Consider the following 15,619-nt stretch of genomic DNA (forward strand, 5'->3'; position numbering starts at 1 on the left):
ATTACAGAAAATATACCACCATGATGATTTATCTCCGGTTTGTAAACATGATCTAGTCGTTGTCTCTGCACTGACCTTAGTCTGGAGGATTTGGACGGCAGGAATGATCAGTGTCACAAATGCACTAGTCTCGTGCACAGTGAAATTATCTGTCTGGTTCACTGAGACATTACTGACTGTCAGTGCTTCATTTTCAGAGCTGCCTCGCTTGGTCAAACCCATGCGTCGTTTGAAAATGTGCAGCACAGTCTCCTCTGGTGCAGAAGTGGTCACTGAAATGAACAACAAAGATAATAAGTTTTACAGTGGTGAAAAAATAAATGTATTAAAGTGTTATACTAATTTGTACCTGACTCCAGTATTTGTTTCAGATGGAAATATTGGACTTTATTCCACTACACTTATATGGCAACTATAATTACTTTTAAAATTTTACACAGTGAAAAACAGATGATAAGCTTATAAAAATAAAAAGCTAAGACTAAAGAAAAATCAGAAACATAAATACACATTTTTTGAAGCAGGGCTTTATTTTTTTCTCTTTCCAAATCTCATTAATCATTCTTCGATGCTTTTCAGGGTTGAAAAATCACTGGACTAAGACTACAGACTTGTTTGCGATGTGATTTAGGTGAGACTGCAGATGAAGTCCATTCTCTGTTTTATTGCTCATTATATGATGATACTATCAAATAAACTGTCCTCAACTTTTGATTAATTTCCTGGATGAATGATTATAAAAACGTAACCCTCTACAACACCTCGACCAGCTACATCACTAAAATGCAACTTTCAAATAAATGCATCACTAGTAAGCTATAATAATATATCAGATTTACTTTGGATATTTTAATAGGCCTACATTTAGCTGTTAATACTTTTGTAATTATGAGTTTGGATGCAGTTTTATATTGTTGTATTTATACTTTTACTTAACCCATACATGCTGATTAGGTCAGATTTAAACCATTTTATTGGAGAGCAGTAAAAAAAATTCCCCTAAGAACTTATGACTATTCCTACATTGACCCAGAATATAATTAAGTGGAAATATTTAAATAGCTACAAATTCCTTCAGAGTTAAATTAAACCCATTTTTATTTAAAAATGTATTCTTCATATTCATTTAAATGTATTTTTATAATTGTTTTCTTTTGTTCATCTGTTTTAGGTACCATAAAGCCATGATGTGATCGTGAATGTTTTTCACCATAAACAAATAGCATCAAACCTATAAAATCCTTAATTAAGGATGAATCTAACATTCATTAATGACTGATGAGGTATACATAAATGCAAAATAGATTTTGTGGTTTATATGTTTCATATAGAGAGTAATTATACTGTGAGGAGTCAAGGTATGAACAGTAAGTAAGGGTGTAGTAAAGGATCTGAGTAGTTCTTCACCCAATGACTGGGATAAACATGTTAAAGCCACATGTCATAATGGGTTCGGTGATTCTCTGTATGCTACCCACCTTTTGGACACGTAGCTTCCATACTGTAGGCAAACTGACCACTGACCAGCTTCAAGGCCAAGAATTCACCTTCATTTTCCATCACCTGAGTTAACCAAAGACAGTTAATAAAATACAGCAATTCTGTGAATTTCACTTGTAATGTTTCCAACGGTCACTAGGTGGCAGGATTCTGTTGAGGTTTCTTACTTTGACAGGGCTCATGATCTCTCTCCTTTTGCCTTGAACTGTAATGTCTGATCCATTCATGTCAATGTTCACCTGGATCAGACTGACATCCTCCAGAGTTACTAGTAGGTGATTATTCAGAGACAGTGACCAGTGCAGCTGTAAGATATACCCGAAAATGTGAGCACAAAAAGTCAGACACAGATAATCTTTCTCTTTCTGTCCCTCACTCACACATGCATTTAATTGAATTGAATTAGTACCTCATGATTCCAGTTGTCATAAGGAACTTGCCTGGTCACCTGAAAGGACATGTACAAAACTTTTAGAATAACAAAGCAACACAAAACGCTTGGTTGGTTTATTTCATACCCATATTTGTGATTTTATATCATCATTTATTGCGTGTACTGTCATTTTCTTATTGTTTAGTCTTACTATAGTCTCTTATGCTGACTTTTCTAACTTCATGTTTTAAAAAGTGCTACACCGATCAATCTAAATAATTACTAAATGCAGCAATGCCAAATGAAAACAGTGAAAAGTTGATCAGCAGTTACCTGAATGTAATCTGGGTCACACTGGATGTGCTCTCTGCTGGGTAGAACAGAAACCATGGGACACTTCATCATCAAACTGTGAGGTCTGCCCCCGAACCGTTTTATCCTCTTGACCAGATTCAGTGTAAGGACATGGTACCTGTGCTGAACATGTAACCATAAACATATAACCTTATGGTTATCTTCACCACAAAGCCCATATTGTCAAATGTCACTTAGTATAGGCCTATAGCCTATATATAGATTAAACTTTTCTGTCTTAATAAAAACTGACATACCTGTTGCTGGACGAAACATCCAGTGTAACTGACTCTGAAGATAAAGTTCTCATCAGGGTCTTTGTGCAGTGAGAATCCGCAGGCGGACAGCTGGAGGTTGAGGTGATCCAGAGATGCAAGGTTGACTTATGGAAAGTAAAAGGAGATTCAGAAGGAACACATTTTATTTTATTTCATATCACTTCTCTATACTTTGTTGCTTTATTGTGTCTGAAAATGTACCTTGGATCTGTAAGGCCCCACACAGCCAGACCCCCAACCCTTCAATCCTTGCACTGTGGATCCACATCTCCATGTATTCAGAAAAACATGTAACATCTCCTTCTAAAAAAATTAAGTATTATTTTCAACATACCATGTGAAAACACATTTAAATGTTGCGTTTCTAATATAATAAAGATTTACCTGTTAATTTTGCTGTTGGGATATCAACCCATTCTCTTTTCTGAATGGAAAGCACGGTCCTCGAGATAAAACTCTGTAAAACACTGTTGAGAAGACGGCAGAATTTAGCTTAAATATTAAGAGAACGGTGAATAGTTTAACTCCATTTTTTTCCCTTCACATTTTGTACTCACATAGTTTTAAGCAGGATGCCAAATCTTATCTGATCCATGTCACATCCACTGACAAAAACTTGGTGGGTAGTGTAAGCGTAGCGTATTTGTAGGTAAGGGGACTGACGTCACTGGAGGGGCAGACAACAGGTGTGTTTACTTTAACACATGAGCGTCACTGCCATTATATTATAATTATTAGTTTGGACCTCCCCACTTTTACTATTACACTGCTTTCAAACTATAAGCCAAACGTAGACACCAAGACATGATTATTAATTATTAAATGATTCAAGTTCTAAATGTGAGGTCAGATCCTTTTCTTATACTTACATGTACAGCAAGGGGCGCTGTTGATCACAACTTAGGTCTATTGTGTTTTATTGAGTTTTAAGCATACATACATGTTCGTTTTAACTTCCTGAGCTTTATATCATATTAGTCTACATTTCCAAATGCATGCTGTGTAGTTTTAGATGTTTTGTTTTTTCCCTCCACTGGCAGACTCTTGCTTGAGTTTTCTAATCTATCAAAATAAACTTGAAGTGTGTTTTAGTTTTTGTCAAAGTTACATAATCATTGTGAAGCAAAGCTTTTCTAATGAAACTGCAATAAGAAACAGTAATGTAACGTTGATATAATGCAGGCTTAATGTTCTCTGTGATGGATTAGATGATTCTAGCTGGTTTAAAGAGTTTGCTGATGTGTTTTCATGTTGTACAGAGATGGACGTGGGCCATGGCTACCTTGAACAAAAGGAACAATACAACCAAAAATGTTAAATAGTCCAGCATGATTTGCAAAATGTAAATAGAAAACCATCATGTTTTTCCTTTCAACTCAATTCTTGGGTACATTAAATGACTGCAAATTAGAAAATAAAAGATAGTTATTAAAGTCAATATTAGTTATCAAGACTTTAACCATGTTTAATTTCGTCTTATGACTATGCTTTTGTTTTATATAATTGTATATGATTGTCAGAATTTTAGACTCTGGGTGAATGTTGAATCACAAGTCTGTACCCCACTTGCACCATGCATAGACTGCCACTCATGGCAAGACCACTCCCACAAGGTTATAACTGAGACTATTGTTTTCCCTCCGAACCATTCCAGGCAGAACAAAGGAAAAACCCATGTGGGGTTATTATGGACTTTTCACCTTGATAATTATTTGGTTGACATGGCATGTATTGTTTGAATGTTAACAGATTATTTTGTATTTTATTATGCCAAATACCTGAGACTGATCTTAGAGCTCTGAACGGATCAATTCTTTAGTGTTGAAATGGGAAAACACTTTCAGATCAGATTTGATGGTACAACAGTTGGATGGATGAGGGCCACTATCTCTGTACATCTCATGAGGTTGTCAGCTGTAATCCAGCTTTATTTCCTGTAGACATGAACACAGCAACAACAGTCGTCTCCATATCAATATATATCAACACATGATCATAATAAGCTTCTGATGCTGAAACGACACCAAAGAGCAACCATTTTTCCGTGGGTGTGTCCTTTTTATTCCTGTCATTCTGTGTGTCTTTCATGCCCTCCACTTCTGCTTCTTAGTCGGCAGTTTCTCTCTTTTCACCCTTCCCCCTTCCATGTGTGTCTGTGCTTGCTTGCAGGAGTGGAGACAGGTGTTCAGGAGTCAGGCCTCCAGCTGCCATCAATCATGATTATTCCCGCATTTATTCCTGGTTCAATCAACACCTCATTGCCAGATCGTAGACTCTGTTAACCCAGTCATGTGTCTAGTCCTTCTAGAATTACATGGTTTTGCCTGAAATCTGTATTTTGTTCATCCTGTTTCTCTGTGCCTGCGGTTTGCCTCCACCTGACTCCAGCCCCTGTCTCCAGCCCTCTTGTCTCGTCCCCACCCGCTCCGTACAGCACCCTGCTCTCCGGATTCCCCTCTGCCTGGTTCCCCTCAGCTTTCCCCTGCCCTGCTTGGCCCAGCTCTACAACACAGACTCAGCCCTAGGGTTCCACCTCTTGTCGCAGCCCTTAACCCAGTCTCCCAGCTACCTCTCAGCAATAAAACTACCTTTCAAAACCACTCACTGCTTCATGCTTCAGTGTTTTGCACTTGGGTTCACTAGTCTAGCCCCTCAACAGTGCTGCTATAATATACTACCTATGTGAACCAAAAAACATTCTTGACAAATTGTTGCCTGGGGAAAAATTTCACTGGCTACTTTTTTTCTCTGTAATTATACAATGTGTTGTTGTACAGTATGGGGTGTGAAGAAAAAGCCACAATCAGTTAATCTTCCATTGTTAAGAGGTCAGAGGACTCTGTGTATTGATTGGCTGCAGGTTTTCTTTGGCTGCAATTTGCTGCAAAAAAATGAACAATTTCTTAGCAAAAAGTCCAAATTAACCACTGCATGCTGAACTGACTTTACCGTGACTTTATTTTGAGCGAACAAAGTGTTTGTTGACATGATCTTTTTTTTTCTCATGAAGTTTATATCATGTAGAATGGTGTCATTCTTGGACTTATGACCTCCTAATGTTTTTTAAGGATTGTATTTTGTGTAGTAGAATTATTGTTTCTTGTGTCTTTTGTGAAAAGACCAGCCTGAACTAGGCTTTCTGTCTGTTTTTGCTTCCAAATGAATAAAGTATTTTCCTTAGTAAAAGCATATTTCCCTAACTGTGTGTGATCAGTTCATGGTAATGTTAAATAAAAAAGTATGATTTGAGCTGAACATTATTAATAGTCTGTCTCCCTTGCAAGTTACTTTGATGGTACAATTGGTTGGTTATGGTACAAGAAATACATTGGTAATGTACTGTAATATTGTATAGTAACACAGTTACTAACTTAAGTTAACTTATTTCCTCCTTGGTGTGAGTAATTGGGATGAGTAACATATATGGCATTATCATTAGGTGACATGAGATTCATTATAGTGATATTTATTTAACATTTAATTAGAATCAGATGTAAATGATTATATCTGGCAGTCATTGTTTCTGAATGCTACAAATGTAGCCTATTCTACTTCACTACATTTAAAATTCTATTCATGAAATCAGAAACTGGAAGGTTGTAAATTGACATTTGTGAAGCAGTTTCAAGTGAACAATCACTCTGAAGTTATTTTGTCATTTTCAGGTTTCCAAACATGTAAAAATGTATTTTTTTCTTACATGATTTTCTTCAAGTACATTTTAAATGGAACTATTTTTACTACATTTTACTCTTCAGCACTACTACTTGAGTTGAAAAACAGGAAGGTTAAAATTAAATGGTTGGTTTCCCTAAATTACAAACATTTTATTCCTCATTTACCACCAGTGGTATCTTCAAAACCCGAGAGGGTTAAAACACAACTATCTGCATGGCTAGATCTCATTATAGGTTAATGGGAAAAATATAGATTTTGTATTCTTGTTCTTTTCTTATTTTCACCACTGCTTAAATGTACAAACAGGTTTGAAGATAGTTCACTTCTATCTTCAAATCAGATAAAACTTAATATCTAACATAATATCTTGTGTTACTGATTTTCAGGTTCAAGCTTTTTTCTGAATACTGTATAATGTATACATTATGACAACTTTAACAAACATGTACAACTTTAAACAGATGATTTTTCTGAACTGTGAGTCCTAAATAAGGATAAATATGGAAATAACAAAACTGTGTGGGTATATGGAGAGTTGCTGTGATGTCAACTGAGTCACACTCCGGCCTACGTATAAATCAGGCAGCAGTGGTTAAAATCTGATCTTCGGCAGAATGAACACAGCAGCCATCATGAGGACAAGTGCAGGTGTAGTTTGTCTGATCTTCATTTTATGTACTGTAAGAGAAATTATTCATGCTCTACCAATCAATGACAACCCAGAACCTTTACACACTCAGGTGAGTTCATATTCCTTTTAATTACTCTGAATTAAAATTTAATCTGGTGATTTTTCTGAGGTTTTGTGCAGTTTTTATAATCCTATAAGAAAATCAGTCACTGCATTGATCTGAGCAGTGTTGGCATCATATTTGCAGAATCATCTGCATCCCTCCTGGAAAATTTGATAAGATATAAAATAAAGATCGATCCTGTGTTTGTTTTTTATTAGAGGGTGCTTTCGGGAATGATGAAGCTACAGTTCGGATACCTGAATCCAGTGAAGTACTTCAGAGAGAAGCTAGCAGAGAGGACCTTCAGAAACCACACCACCTCCCGGATCAGACCCCCCTGCAAGATCTTCTTCTGGAAATCCTTCTCAACCTGCTAGCAGTGGGAGAAAGCACACCAATTCACACTGTGTTCCCATGTTCACCGCAGCAAGCTTGATGTTATATATGGGTTGTTTGTGGCCCATGACTGTCTGCATGGTAACTTGTCTTTGAACCTATAGGAAATGAATGACCTTCAAGGCCTTGTATCAATAACAATACCATTAAACAGATCTGATGACTGTTTAAGGCCAGTAAGATGATTTCTGTAAATAAATGAAACTCTGCAAGTAAATACCATTTTTGGTAATGGTTTGATTAACGTATCTTATACAGCTCCAATTCAAAGGTAAGGTTATAACTACATAAACATTTTTTTAAAGTACCATTGACATTTTTAAATTCTGCTTTTTAGCATGAGCAGGATTCTCAGATATATTTTTTACTTTATTAAGTTCAACTTTACAGCATGACTACAAAGATTATAAAAAGAAAAAAAAAGATGCTGGCAGGTCAAAAAACCCTATTTCCTGAATGTCGATTGAAGTCTTTTTCTCATCTATGGTTAATAACATTCAGCGGTAATTTATTTTAGCTTTGCATTGCATCCAGTATTACACAAGTTTTATGTATTTTTCGGGGAAACACTTTCAATTTCTAAAACAGATTTCAGTCTTAATGGAAACTTGAAGTCCTCAATTGGTGTGTTGGCAAATACTGTCATAACCTTTTACAAACAAGAGATTATTAGGAATAGATTTAAATATATTAAAAGGTGGGTCTGGAGTCTAAAAATGCTGCATTAGCATCACCAACAGGCAGAAAAGCTACACACATACTAATCAGCCAGCAGCAATATTACACAGTGCAGGACATTTTTCAGCACTTTTAACTCCAAGGACCAAATCCAAAGCTTCCAAATAAAATTGGACAATGTAAAATAACGGCTAGAGGTTGAGCACAGAAAAAAAACAAAAAACTATACTTAAAATACTAACCCAGTTTGTCTATATTAAGAGACGACAGGTGATTAAAAACTCAAAACTTTTATTTTGCACCGCAATACTAAAATACTTCAATACACAAAGTGTGAATTCTTGCTGGCATGTTCAATCAGTGGTCAATGTCCCTTTGAAAATCCTCCGCTCGTACATTCCAACCATTTTACAATCAAGGTAAACAGAGAAACAAACACACACTTCCTGCCTCATTGAAATTCTTTTTGACGACATTGAGAAGTTGTTAATACTCCCATTTGTTATTGGTGACTGTCACAAGGACAAAGAAGGAAACATTTACTGACAGAAGGGCATCTGGGATCAAAGGCAGGATTAGTGTTTCACAGGTGTAGGATCATTGCCAAGCTGCAGGTGTGATTTTGGTCCTATTTGTGATATTTGTAGGCATAAACAAATACCTCAGCCCAATTGAGTGTGGTCCGCTCTAAAATGGTCCAAGGTTTCTTGCTAGTGAGGTGAAGATGATCCTTTTCAGGATTAAGGCAGTCGAGCAGCAATTCCATTGTTGGTTTGTGTCGGCCCACCCAACAATTTCTTCATCTCCTCCATTACTGACTCCAACCTGGATTCCATTGTTCCATGTCCGAGGTCCCTATACATGTGAATTAAAGTGTTGGCAGTTCAATTAATTTAATGTCAAAAATAAGTCACTGTCAAGAGGGTATCATACCTAGTCAAAATCAGTTTTATTTCAGACTTCCTTTTGATTCACAAAACATAGAAAATGCATTCGTAACTACTTCAAACACAAACTTTCAATGGGAACATGTCAAACATTCACCACATCAACCTCTGAGCTCACTCGCAAACTTCTACACACACTTTCAAGCTCCCCCAGTGTTTTTCCCCACACAGACTTCACCAGCTCATTTTCACACAGAGAGGGTGGTAACAAGGAGAAAATAAAAGCACACAACCAGACACGGCATTCACGTCAAATCAGACAGCAAGAGAAAAGCTACGAAAGGATACAAATACTCATAGCACTTGACATTTCATTGTGTTTTTAAAGAATTAAGGTGAAAACAATGAGAGAAAGGAGATCTTAAGGATCTCGAGATGCAATAAATGTCCTTGTGATGGCCATTAGGAACACACTCATACTTGCTTCTTCCGCTCACACTCGCACAAAGCCACAGGTTCTTCTCAACTCTCGCAGGCATTTGTCCCTTTAAAAAAAAAAAAAGTTTGCACAAACAGTCCTTCTCACACTTGCTTTCTTTCATTTTGCTCTCCCGTTCGCTCACTCTCAGTCTCACTCTGTCCAACATCAATCCCATTCATTGATCTCGAAAGCGACAAGAGCAGACAAGATTTCTATATCCATAAAAAAAAGGGGAGAGGAAAAAAACAACACCCACCGTCTAACACAGTATATGCTGAGTGAAGCTGTGTTCTTTGATGGCAAAGCATTTACACATGGGAGGAGGGGAATTGATACTGAGATCTGTCGAACATTGCTGCCAATGAGGCGCTTCCTCCCGGGAAATTGGGAAAGAGTTGGTGAACTGCAGAAGAGATTTTCATGAAGGCGTTTCCATCAGATGTCAAACAAAAAACAAACAAAAAGATGCAATCAACTGCATACAGATATATAAATATTTCAAACCCATATTACAAGGGGCTGTGGGGGCTCTTGTGATACTCGTGCATGTTTATAAATATTAATCTTGCATGCACATCTCATCTCATGTTCTCAAAAACAAAAAAGGTCATGTGGCAGCTTCCACTAACATAATACACTTTTCACCCATTCAATGCAGGACTACATTATCAGTCACACGCAAATATAAATCTTCTCTTCAACAAACATAAAAAGGCAGTGTATTTTTAATCAATAGGAACATAAGATATGAGCAGTTCCCCCCTGGGTATACTTACCAGATTAGCCTAATAGCAACAGAAAAAGGTAAACTAAAGCTATCTACATTCCCCAACTTGAAGACTTAGACTCCATAGAGGTGCCAAAGCCAGAGCTGAAGCCACTGTTGGAGGGGGTGTTAGTGCCTGCAGCCCAACCGAGGCTAGCTGAGCTGGGGCTGCTGTAACTGGCGCTGGTAGAGCTATAGGTCTGGTCTCGGGTTGTTGTGGCTGTGGCTGCCGTTGTGGTCAGACCCTGCTGGTTAGCCAGCATGCCCATCATTCCCCAACTGCTCTGCAGCGCTGCCTGGGCAGCCGCCACCATTGCTGGGTTAAGACCAAGAGCCCCAAAGTTAACCCCACTGCTACCACTGCCTAGCCCACCACGATTACTGCCATAGCCCTGACTGAACCCACCAGCCCCGAACCGCCCGCGATCCATCATTTGCCTACTATTATTGTGTTTGGGCTCGGCATTGGAGATGTGCACGCTGACTCCCTTGATGATCAAGTCCTCTCCACACAGGGCTTGAGCAACCTGAGGAAACGTGAGGAGGAGATTGTCACTACAATCATTACTATGCAAAGAGAAAATATTAAAACTCTGCTGTTTATGGAGAATATTACCTGGTCATCAGCGAATGTGACAAATGCAAATGCCCGGAAAGGTTTGGGGATGAAGACATCAGTGACTTCACCATACTGCATGAAGTACTGCCTCAGTTCATCAGTGGTCATGTCCTCTGTACAGCGGCCCACAAAGATTTTACGGCTGCGCATGGGTTCATCAGGACATGCCTGAGAGGACAAAGAGACGCCACAATCAATTAAATTAATTTTCCTATATCCAACACTCAGTGGTGACTCAGTGGCATACATTTAAGTTTAAAAACCAGTGGATGTTTTTCATCAACTGCTATTCTGTGGATGTATGATTTCAAAACTCGTATACTTACATTCTTACTTATATTATACTTAAATTATATTGTATTCAAAGTCAAATTAGAGAACAAAAACTGCCAATCCTGAACTATTTGTCAGTTTTACAAAGTCTGAGCCTCCGTGCTTGCTGTTTGTCTTCTAGGATTTACATGCAGTAACTTGTAGACTCCAAAACTTTCCCAAAAAACAAATTAAATCAGTATTAACATGTAAGTCCAAACAAAAATATCTAACAGGGTTCTAGATCTAAAAGAGTTAAATCAACCAATCCTTGACCTACAGGCAATCTGAATCAAATTATGAGGTGCTCACAATACCTTTGAGTTGGGAAGTTTGCAGTCACACCATCTTCCATCAATCATGTGTCTCTGAGCGATCACTTTGGTTTGTGTTTCATACTCAGTGAAGCGGACAAACCCAAATCCTTTTGAGTTGCCTGTTTTTGCATCTCTCTTAACCTAGTGTTGACAAGGAGGAAAGGGGAGCATTATTACTTATTCCAACTAAAATGTAATTGTTATTCTTACATTCCACGTCTAAGAAAAAAAAAAAGAAAGAAAATATAGAAATAAAAAAGAAACATAAATTTAAGGGTACATATTAAGAGTCAGATGAGATGTCACTACCTGCACCATGATGACTTCGCCAAAGGTAGTGAAATAATCTTTCAGATCTTGTTCTGTTGTTTTCCACGGCAGCCCAAGGACAATGAGATCTGATGTCTTCTGAAAGCCCCTTTTGATTTTCACAGCTGAGGCAGCGTCTATTTCATCCATCTTCCTTTTGTTATCTGTTAAGAACACATTAATGTGGTGCCTTACATGAGTAAAAAAGAGCTGATCAAATGCAAATACAAATCTTGTGGAAATGAGGTGGAGGGTGGAACAATTGACCCTCTGAGCCCTTTGCTGCCTGGTGGTGACTTTGACAAACAACAATAAAAAGGTACGGTACATGATAAATGGACTGTACTTAAATAGCATTTTTCTACCTTAATGGTAGCACCCATACACAGACAGAGGTGGGGCTGCCATGCAAGGCGCTGGCCTGACCATCAGTTTTAACTTCAATTTTAAGATTTCAAGTCAATGCATTTCATTGTATGGTAAAATGTATGGCCAAAGTATGTGGACACACAAGTATTACATCAATGTGTGGTTGCTGAGCATCTCACTACAAAACAATGGGCATTAATATGCTGCTATAACAGCCTCCACTCTGCTGCCAAGGCTTTCCACAAGACTTTGGGACTTGGCTACAGACATTCTTGTCTTAAAGTTGTCATTACAGTTTATCCCAAAGGTGTTGGACGTGGTTGAGGTCAGGACTCTGTGCAGACTAGTTAAGTTCTTGCACAGCAAACTCAGAAAAAAACATTTCTTTCTGCACCTCTCTTTGAGCACAGGAGCTTCATTATGTTGGAATATGTAAGGGCTTTCTTGAAACTGTGCCCAAAAAGTTTAAAAAGTCTGAAGCATCTTTGTGTGTCGCAGAATAAAGATGTTCCTTCATTGGAACTACTGGGACAGACCAAAATCAAACTCAGTGGCCAGTTTATTAGGTATGTCTAGCTAAGAATAATACAACAGATTACAGAGAGGCGATGAGGCTGAAACTTTAAATTATTGTCATTATTATTATTACTCATTAATCTGATGAGACTAAGGTTAACTTCCCCGTCAGGATTAAGGAAGAAATTAAGGTAAACCTAAAAATTGATATTTCACAGCGGATTTGCCTTTTTTTAACAACTTAAACTCATTAAAGACTGATAGACAAAAAAACTTAACGCTGTTTATACCCACTTTCAGATTTGAAAAATCTTTATTTGTGAACCCTTAACTCTATCTGTGAACAATGGGTGATTTAACTGATATTTCCTCATCCAGACCACATTAGACGAAATAGAATTAACTTAAAGTGGTATGTAATGAGTCTCTGGAGGATTTGTCAAGTCTAAGTACAGAAGTTTTTGAACTGGACCTGTTCTAATGAGGTCTGGATGGGGGGTAGTAACATTCCCCTCTTTCAGTTTTCATAAGCAAAATAAAGGTTTCACACATCTGAAAGGGAGTTTAAACAGCGTTAAGAATTTTGCTACGATTTCTAACCATCTTTCTTAAATGTAGGTTATAAAATATCAAGAGTTATAGCTAAATATCGTTATTTACGTTTCGCTTAACCCCAAATCCGAAGCTAATTTTGGTGTTGTCGATCATTCCTCGATTAATTGATTGGTTGCCTAGGCTACAAAGTTGTGGATAATGTTGATTGGTTGTAGGGATGTGAATCTAATAAACTGGTCGCTGAGTGTTTGAGGACACGGGTCGCCACACGCAGTAGCAACAATAATGGGAGCCTGACTCACCTTTGGGGTAATTGACCACGTAGACCAGGTTTCCCCAGTCGCTCTCGGGTGCATGCAGGACCCCCTCCACCAGCCGGACTCCCCGCATGCACTGGGACTCCGGGTTCCTGTACCGCAGCCCGCACGCCCCTGGAAACTGTGCCGCCACAGACGACAACAAAACAGTGCCGTCGTCTTCTGAGGGGATCTCCATCGGCTCCTCGCTTTCATCCTCTGCCACCCGAATATATAACTCCGACATGGTCCGAGTGCAGTCAGATGAGTTATTAGTAAACACAACAGGAGTGTTTATCTCTGTCTATATCTGTCTGGGTAAAGCAACTGAAACAGGCGAACTGTTAAGTCACAAACACTCACTCCACTCCGGACTCTCTAACATTTAATCGCTGGCGGCCATGAAAGCTGCTCCTTTGGATAGCAAAAACAAGTTAGCAGGCTGGCTAACAGGCTAGCTCAAACTCAAATGAATGACCATCCACTTTTGCGCTGTGTTTACTGTCCACAACTGCACGAGTCCTCCTCTTATCTACGACCGTGTGACAGGAAAATTACACGTAAATAACAACACCAACTAGTTACCGTGTTCGGTTAAATTTCAGCACGAACTCCGCCGTCCAAAATAAATATATTTGAAACTAAACGTGTCAGCTAACCTTTCTCTAACCTCTCAAGCTAGCTAACAAAATGGCTGCTCGCCTTCTAGCGATGACATCACCCAGTTGGGAGGGCTCACTTTTTATTTTTTTATGGGGGCGCAAAACAATCACAATTAGAAATATTCAGTAAAATGCTTGACTTCAGATCGCCAGTTGTCGGTTAACCTTTTATAAAACCCTCTTAAATTATATGTGTTACTTTTATTGATGTGCAGTCGTTCATAACGTACAATAGGCAATGTTAAAAGTTGATGATTTACCCTTTGATATTTGGCCATAGAGATTCGCCTTAAAATCTCCAAACAGAAGGTGCGCACTTGAGAAAATGTATGGATGAAAAAACGCTGTTTCATACCCTGCAACCATCTGTCATGTGAAATGGGTCCGTGTATCTTTTGGTCATAAAATTTTTTTACGATTATTGAAAAACTAAAAAACGAGTAGTTATTTGATAGTAATTTTAAAATGCAAATTATTAAATTGAAATATTAGCTATTTTTCTTTTTCGTGGTCAAAAACGTATGAGCAGAAATTAAAAAATTGTGTGATTTTGTTTTCATATTTAAAATAATAAAAATAAAATCACTGGCAAACAGAAACAAAAAATGACCTGTTTTTCATATTCTGAGACCGGATGTCGTCATCAAGACAAGAGCACAATAAAGATCAATTTTTTAAAAATCCTGTCCGTGTTGGGGACATAGACTGTATATAAGAAAGGTTGGGGAAAAGTAGAATGCCTTTAAAGGCACTCTAGGGAAAAGTAGTTTAACACAAACCTCCGCAAGGGTCTGACAGACCGTCATATGTATCTATCAAAGAGAACGGCTGCAGGTGGCGCCAAATCACGAACACGCGTCCTAGGTCCTAACCTTTCTTATATACAGTCTGTGGTCCTAACGCAACAGAACCCCACTGACTCACTACAGCTGAAAAGCAGCTGAGATAAACGAAATAAAAACCTTCCTGGATACATTAATCTTACCTGTCAAATAAAACATATTATGACTAGACAGTCAAATTACCATGCTGTGAAGAAATATTGAACTGATGAAAAATAAAGTAAACCTACTGCCCAGATCCTGAAACCTCTTGAATAGTAACTCAGACGAATTAACGTTATTTTACACACACAGGGCGTGAGCACAGGTGGTAGTCCAGGACTCTCCCCTGGAGAAACACATCATCAGGTGGGATTCCCACCCGATGACGTTTTGACCTAACTGCTCTACTGTTCTGCTAACTCTACGGTAGACGAGGTGATATCGAAGTTTCAGCATATGCTCTTAACTACACTGTGTGTGTACTTGCCACAGAGATGAAGACATCCTGTCAGGAACTGAAGAATTGGCAGAAGATGTTCTACTGTAACAACTGGGGACAAGGTTGGTTTGGTTCATGTCTTACTATTGCAGATACTGGCCTTTATTGATTTGTATTATTTATTGATATTGACTGTATTTTTTGGAACTGTCTTTCTTATTTTGCCCAAATTGTCCTTGCGATTTCAGTCAGTTCTCAAGAGCCAAAGTAACATCT

General features: G+C 38.2%; 1 protein-coding gene and 2 long non-coding RNA genes across 6 annotated transcripts; all 3 read right to left on the reverse strand.

The window, feature by feature from the left end:
- Positions 1 to 1,758: 1,758 nt before the first annotated feature.
- Positions 1,759 to 2,220, reverse strand: LOC133987254 (uncharacterized). The gene is made up of 3 exons (XR_009925564.1): positions 2,207 to 2,220; positions 1,910 to 1,948; positions 1,759 to 1,805 (listed from the first exon to the last, which is right to left on the reverse strand). It is a non-coding gene; the product is annotated as an uncharacterized LOC133987254 (long non-coding RNA).
- A 717-nt stretch (positions 2,221 to 2,937) lies between these two features.
- LOC133988403 (uncharacterized) lies at positions 2,938 to 7,267 on the reverse strand. Its single transcript, XR_009925615.1, has 4 exons — positions 7,175 to 7,267; positions 4,284 to 4,439; positions 3,063 to 3,172; positions 2,938 to 2,972 (listed from the first exon to the last, which is right to left on the reverse strand). It is a non-coding gene; the product is annotated as an uncharacterized LOC133988403 (long non-coding RNA).
- A 998-nt stretch (positions 7,268 to 8,265) lies between these two features.
- tardbpa (TAR DNA binding protein a) lies at positions 8,266 to 14,094 on the reverse strand. 4 transcript variants are annotated; one of them, XR_009925591.1, is made up of 7 exons: positions 13,425 to 14,094; positions 11,683 to 11,846; positions 11,374 to 11,514; positions 10,742 to 10,912; positions 10,568 to 10,652; positions 9,616 to 9,762; positions 8,266 to 8,846 (listed from the first exon to the last, which is right to left on the reverse strand). XR_009925591.1 is itself a non-coding variant. In XM_062427350.1 (6 exons), the coding sequence occupies exons 1-6, from the start codon at positions 13,663 to 13,665 to the stop codon at positions 9,668 to 9,670; spliced, it is 933 nt and encodes a 310-aa protein (XP_062283334.1). In that variant the 5' UTR covers positions 13,666 to 14,094; the 3' UTR covers positions 8,924 to 9,667. The 4 variants fall into 4 exon arrangements, 2 of the variants coding, with proteins under 2 accessions (XP_062283334.1, XP_062283333.1); XR_009925590.1 differs by having other exon boundaries at positions 10,532 to 10,652; XM_062427350.1 differs by lacking the exon at positions 8,266 to 8,846 and having other exon boundaries at positions 8,924 to 9,762; positions 10,532 to 10,652.
- Positions 14,095 to 15,619: the final 1,525 nt, after the last annotated feature.

Source organism: Scomber scombrus, chromosome 10 (genome assembly GCF_963691925.1).
Source record: "Scomber scombrus chromosome 10, fScoSco1.1, whole genome shotgun sequence".
Taxonomy (NCBI): Eukaryota; Metazoa; Chordata; class Actinopteri; order Scombriformes; family Scombridae; genus Scomber; species Scomber scombrus.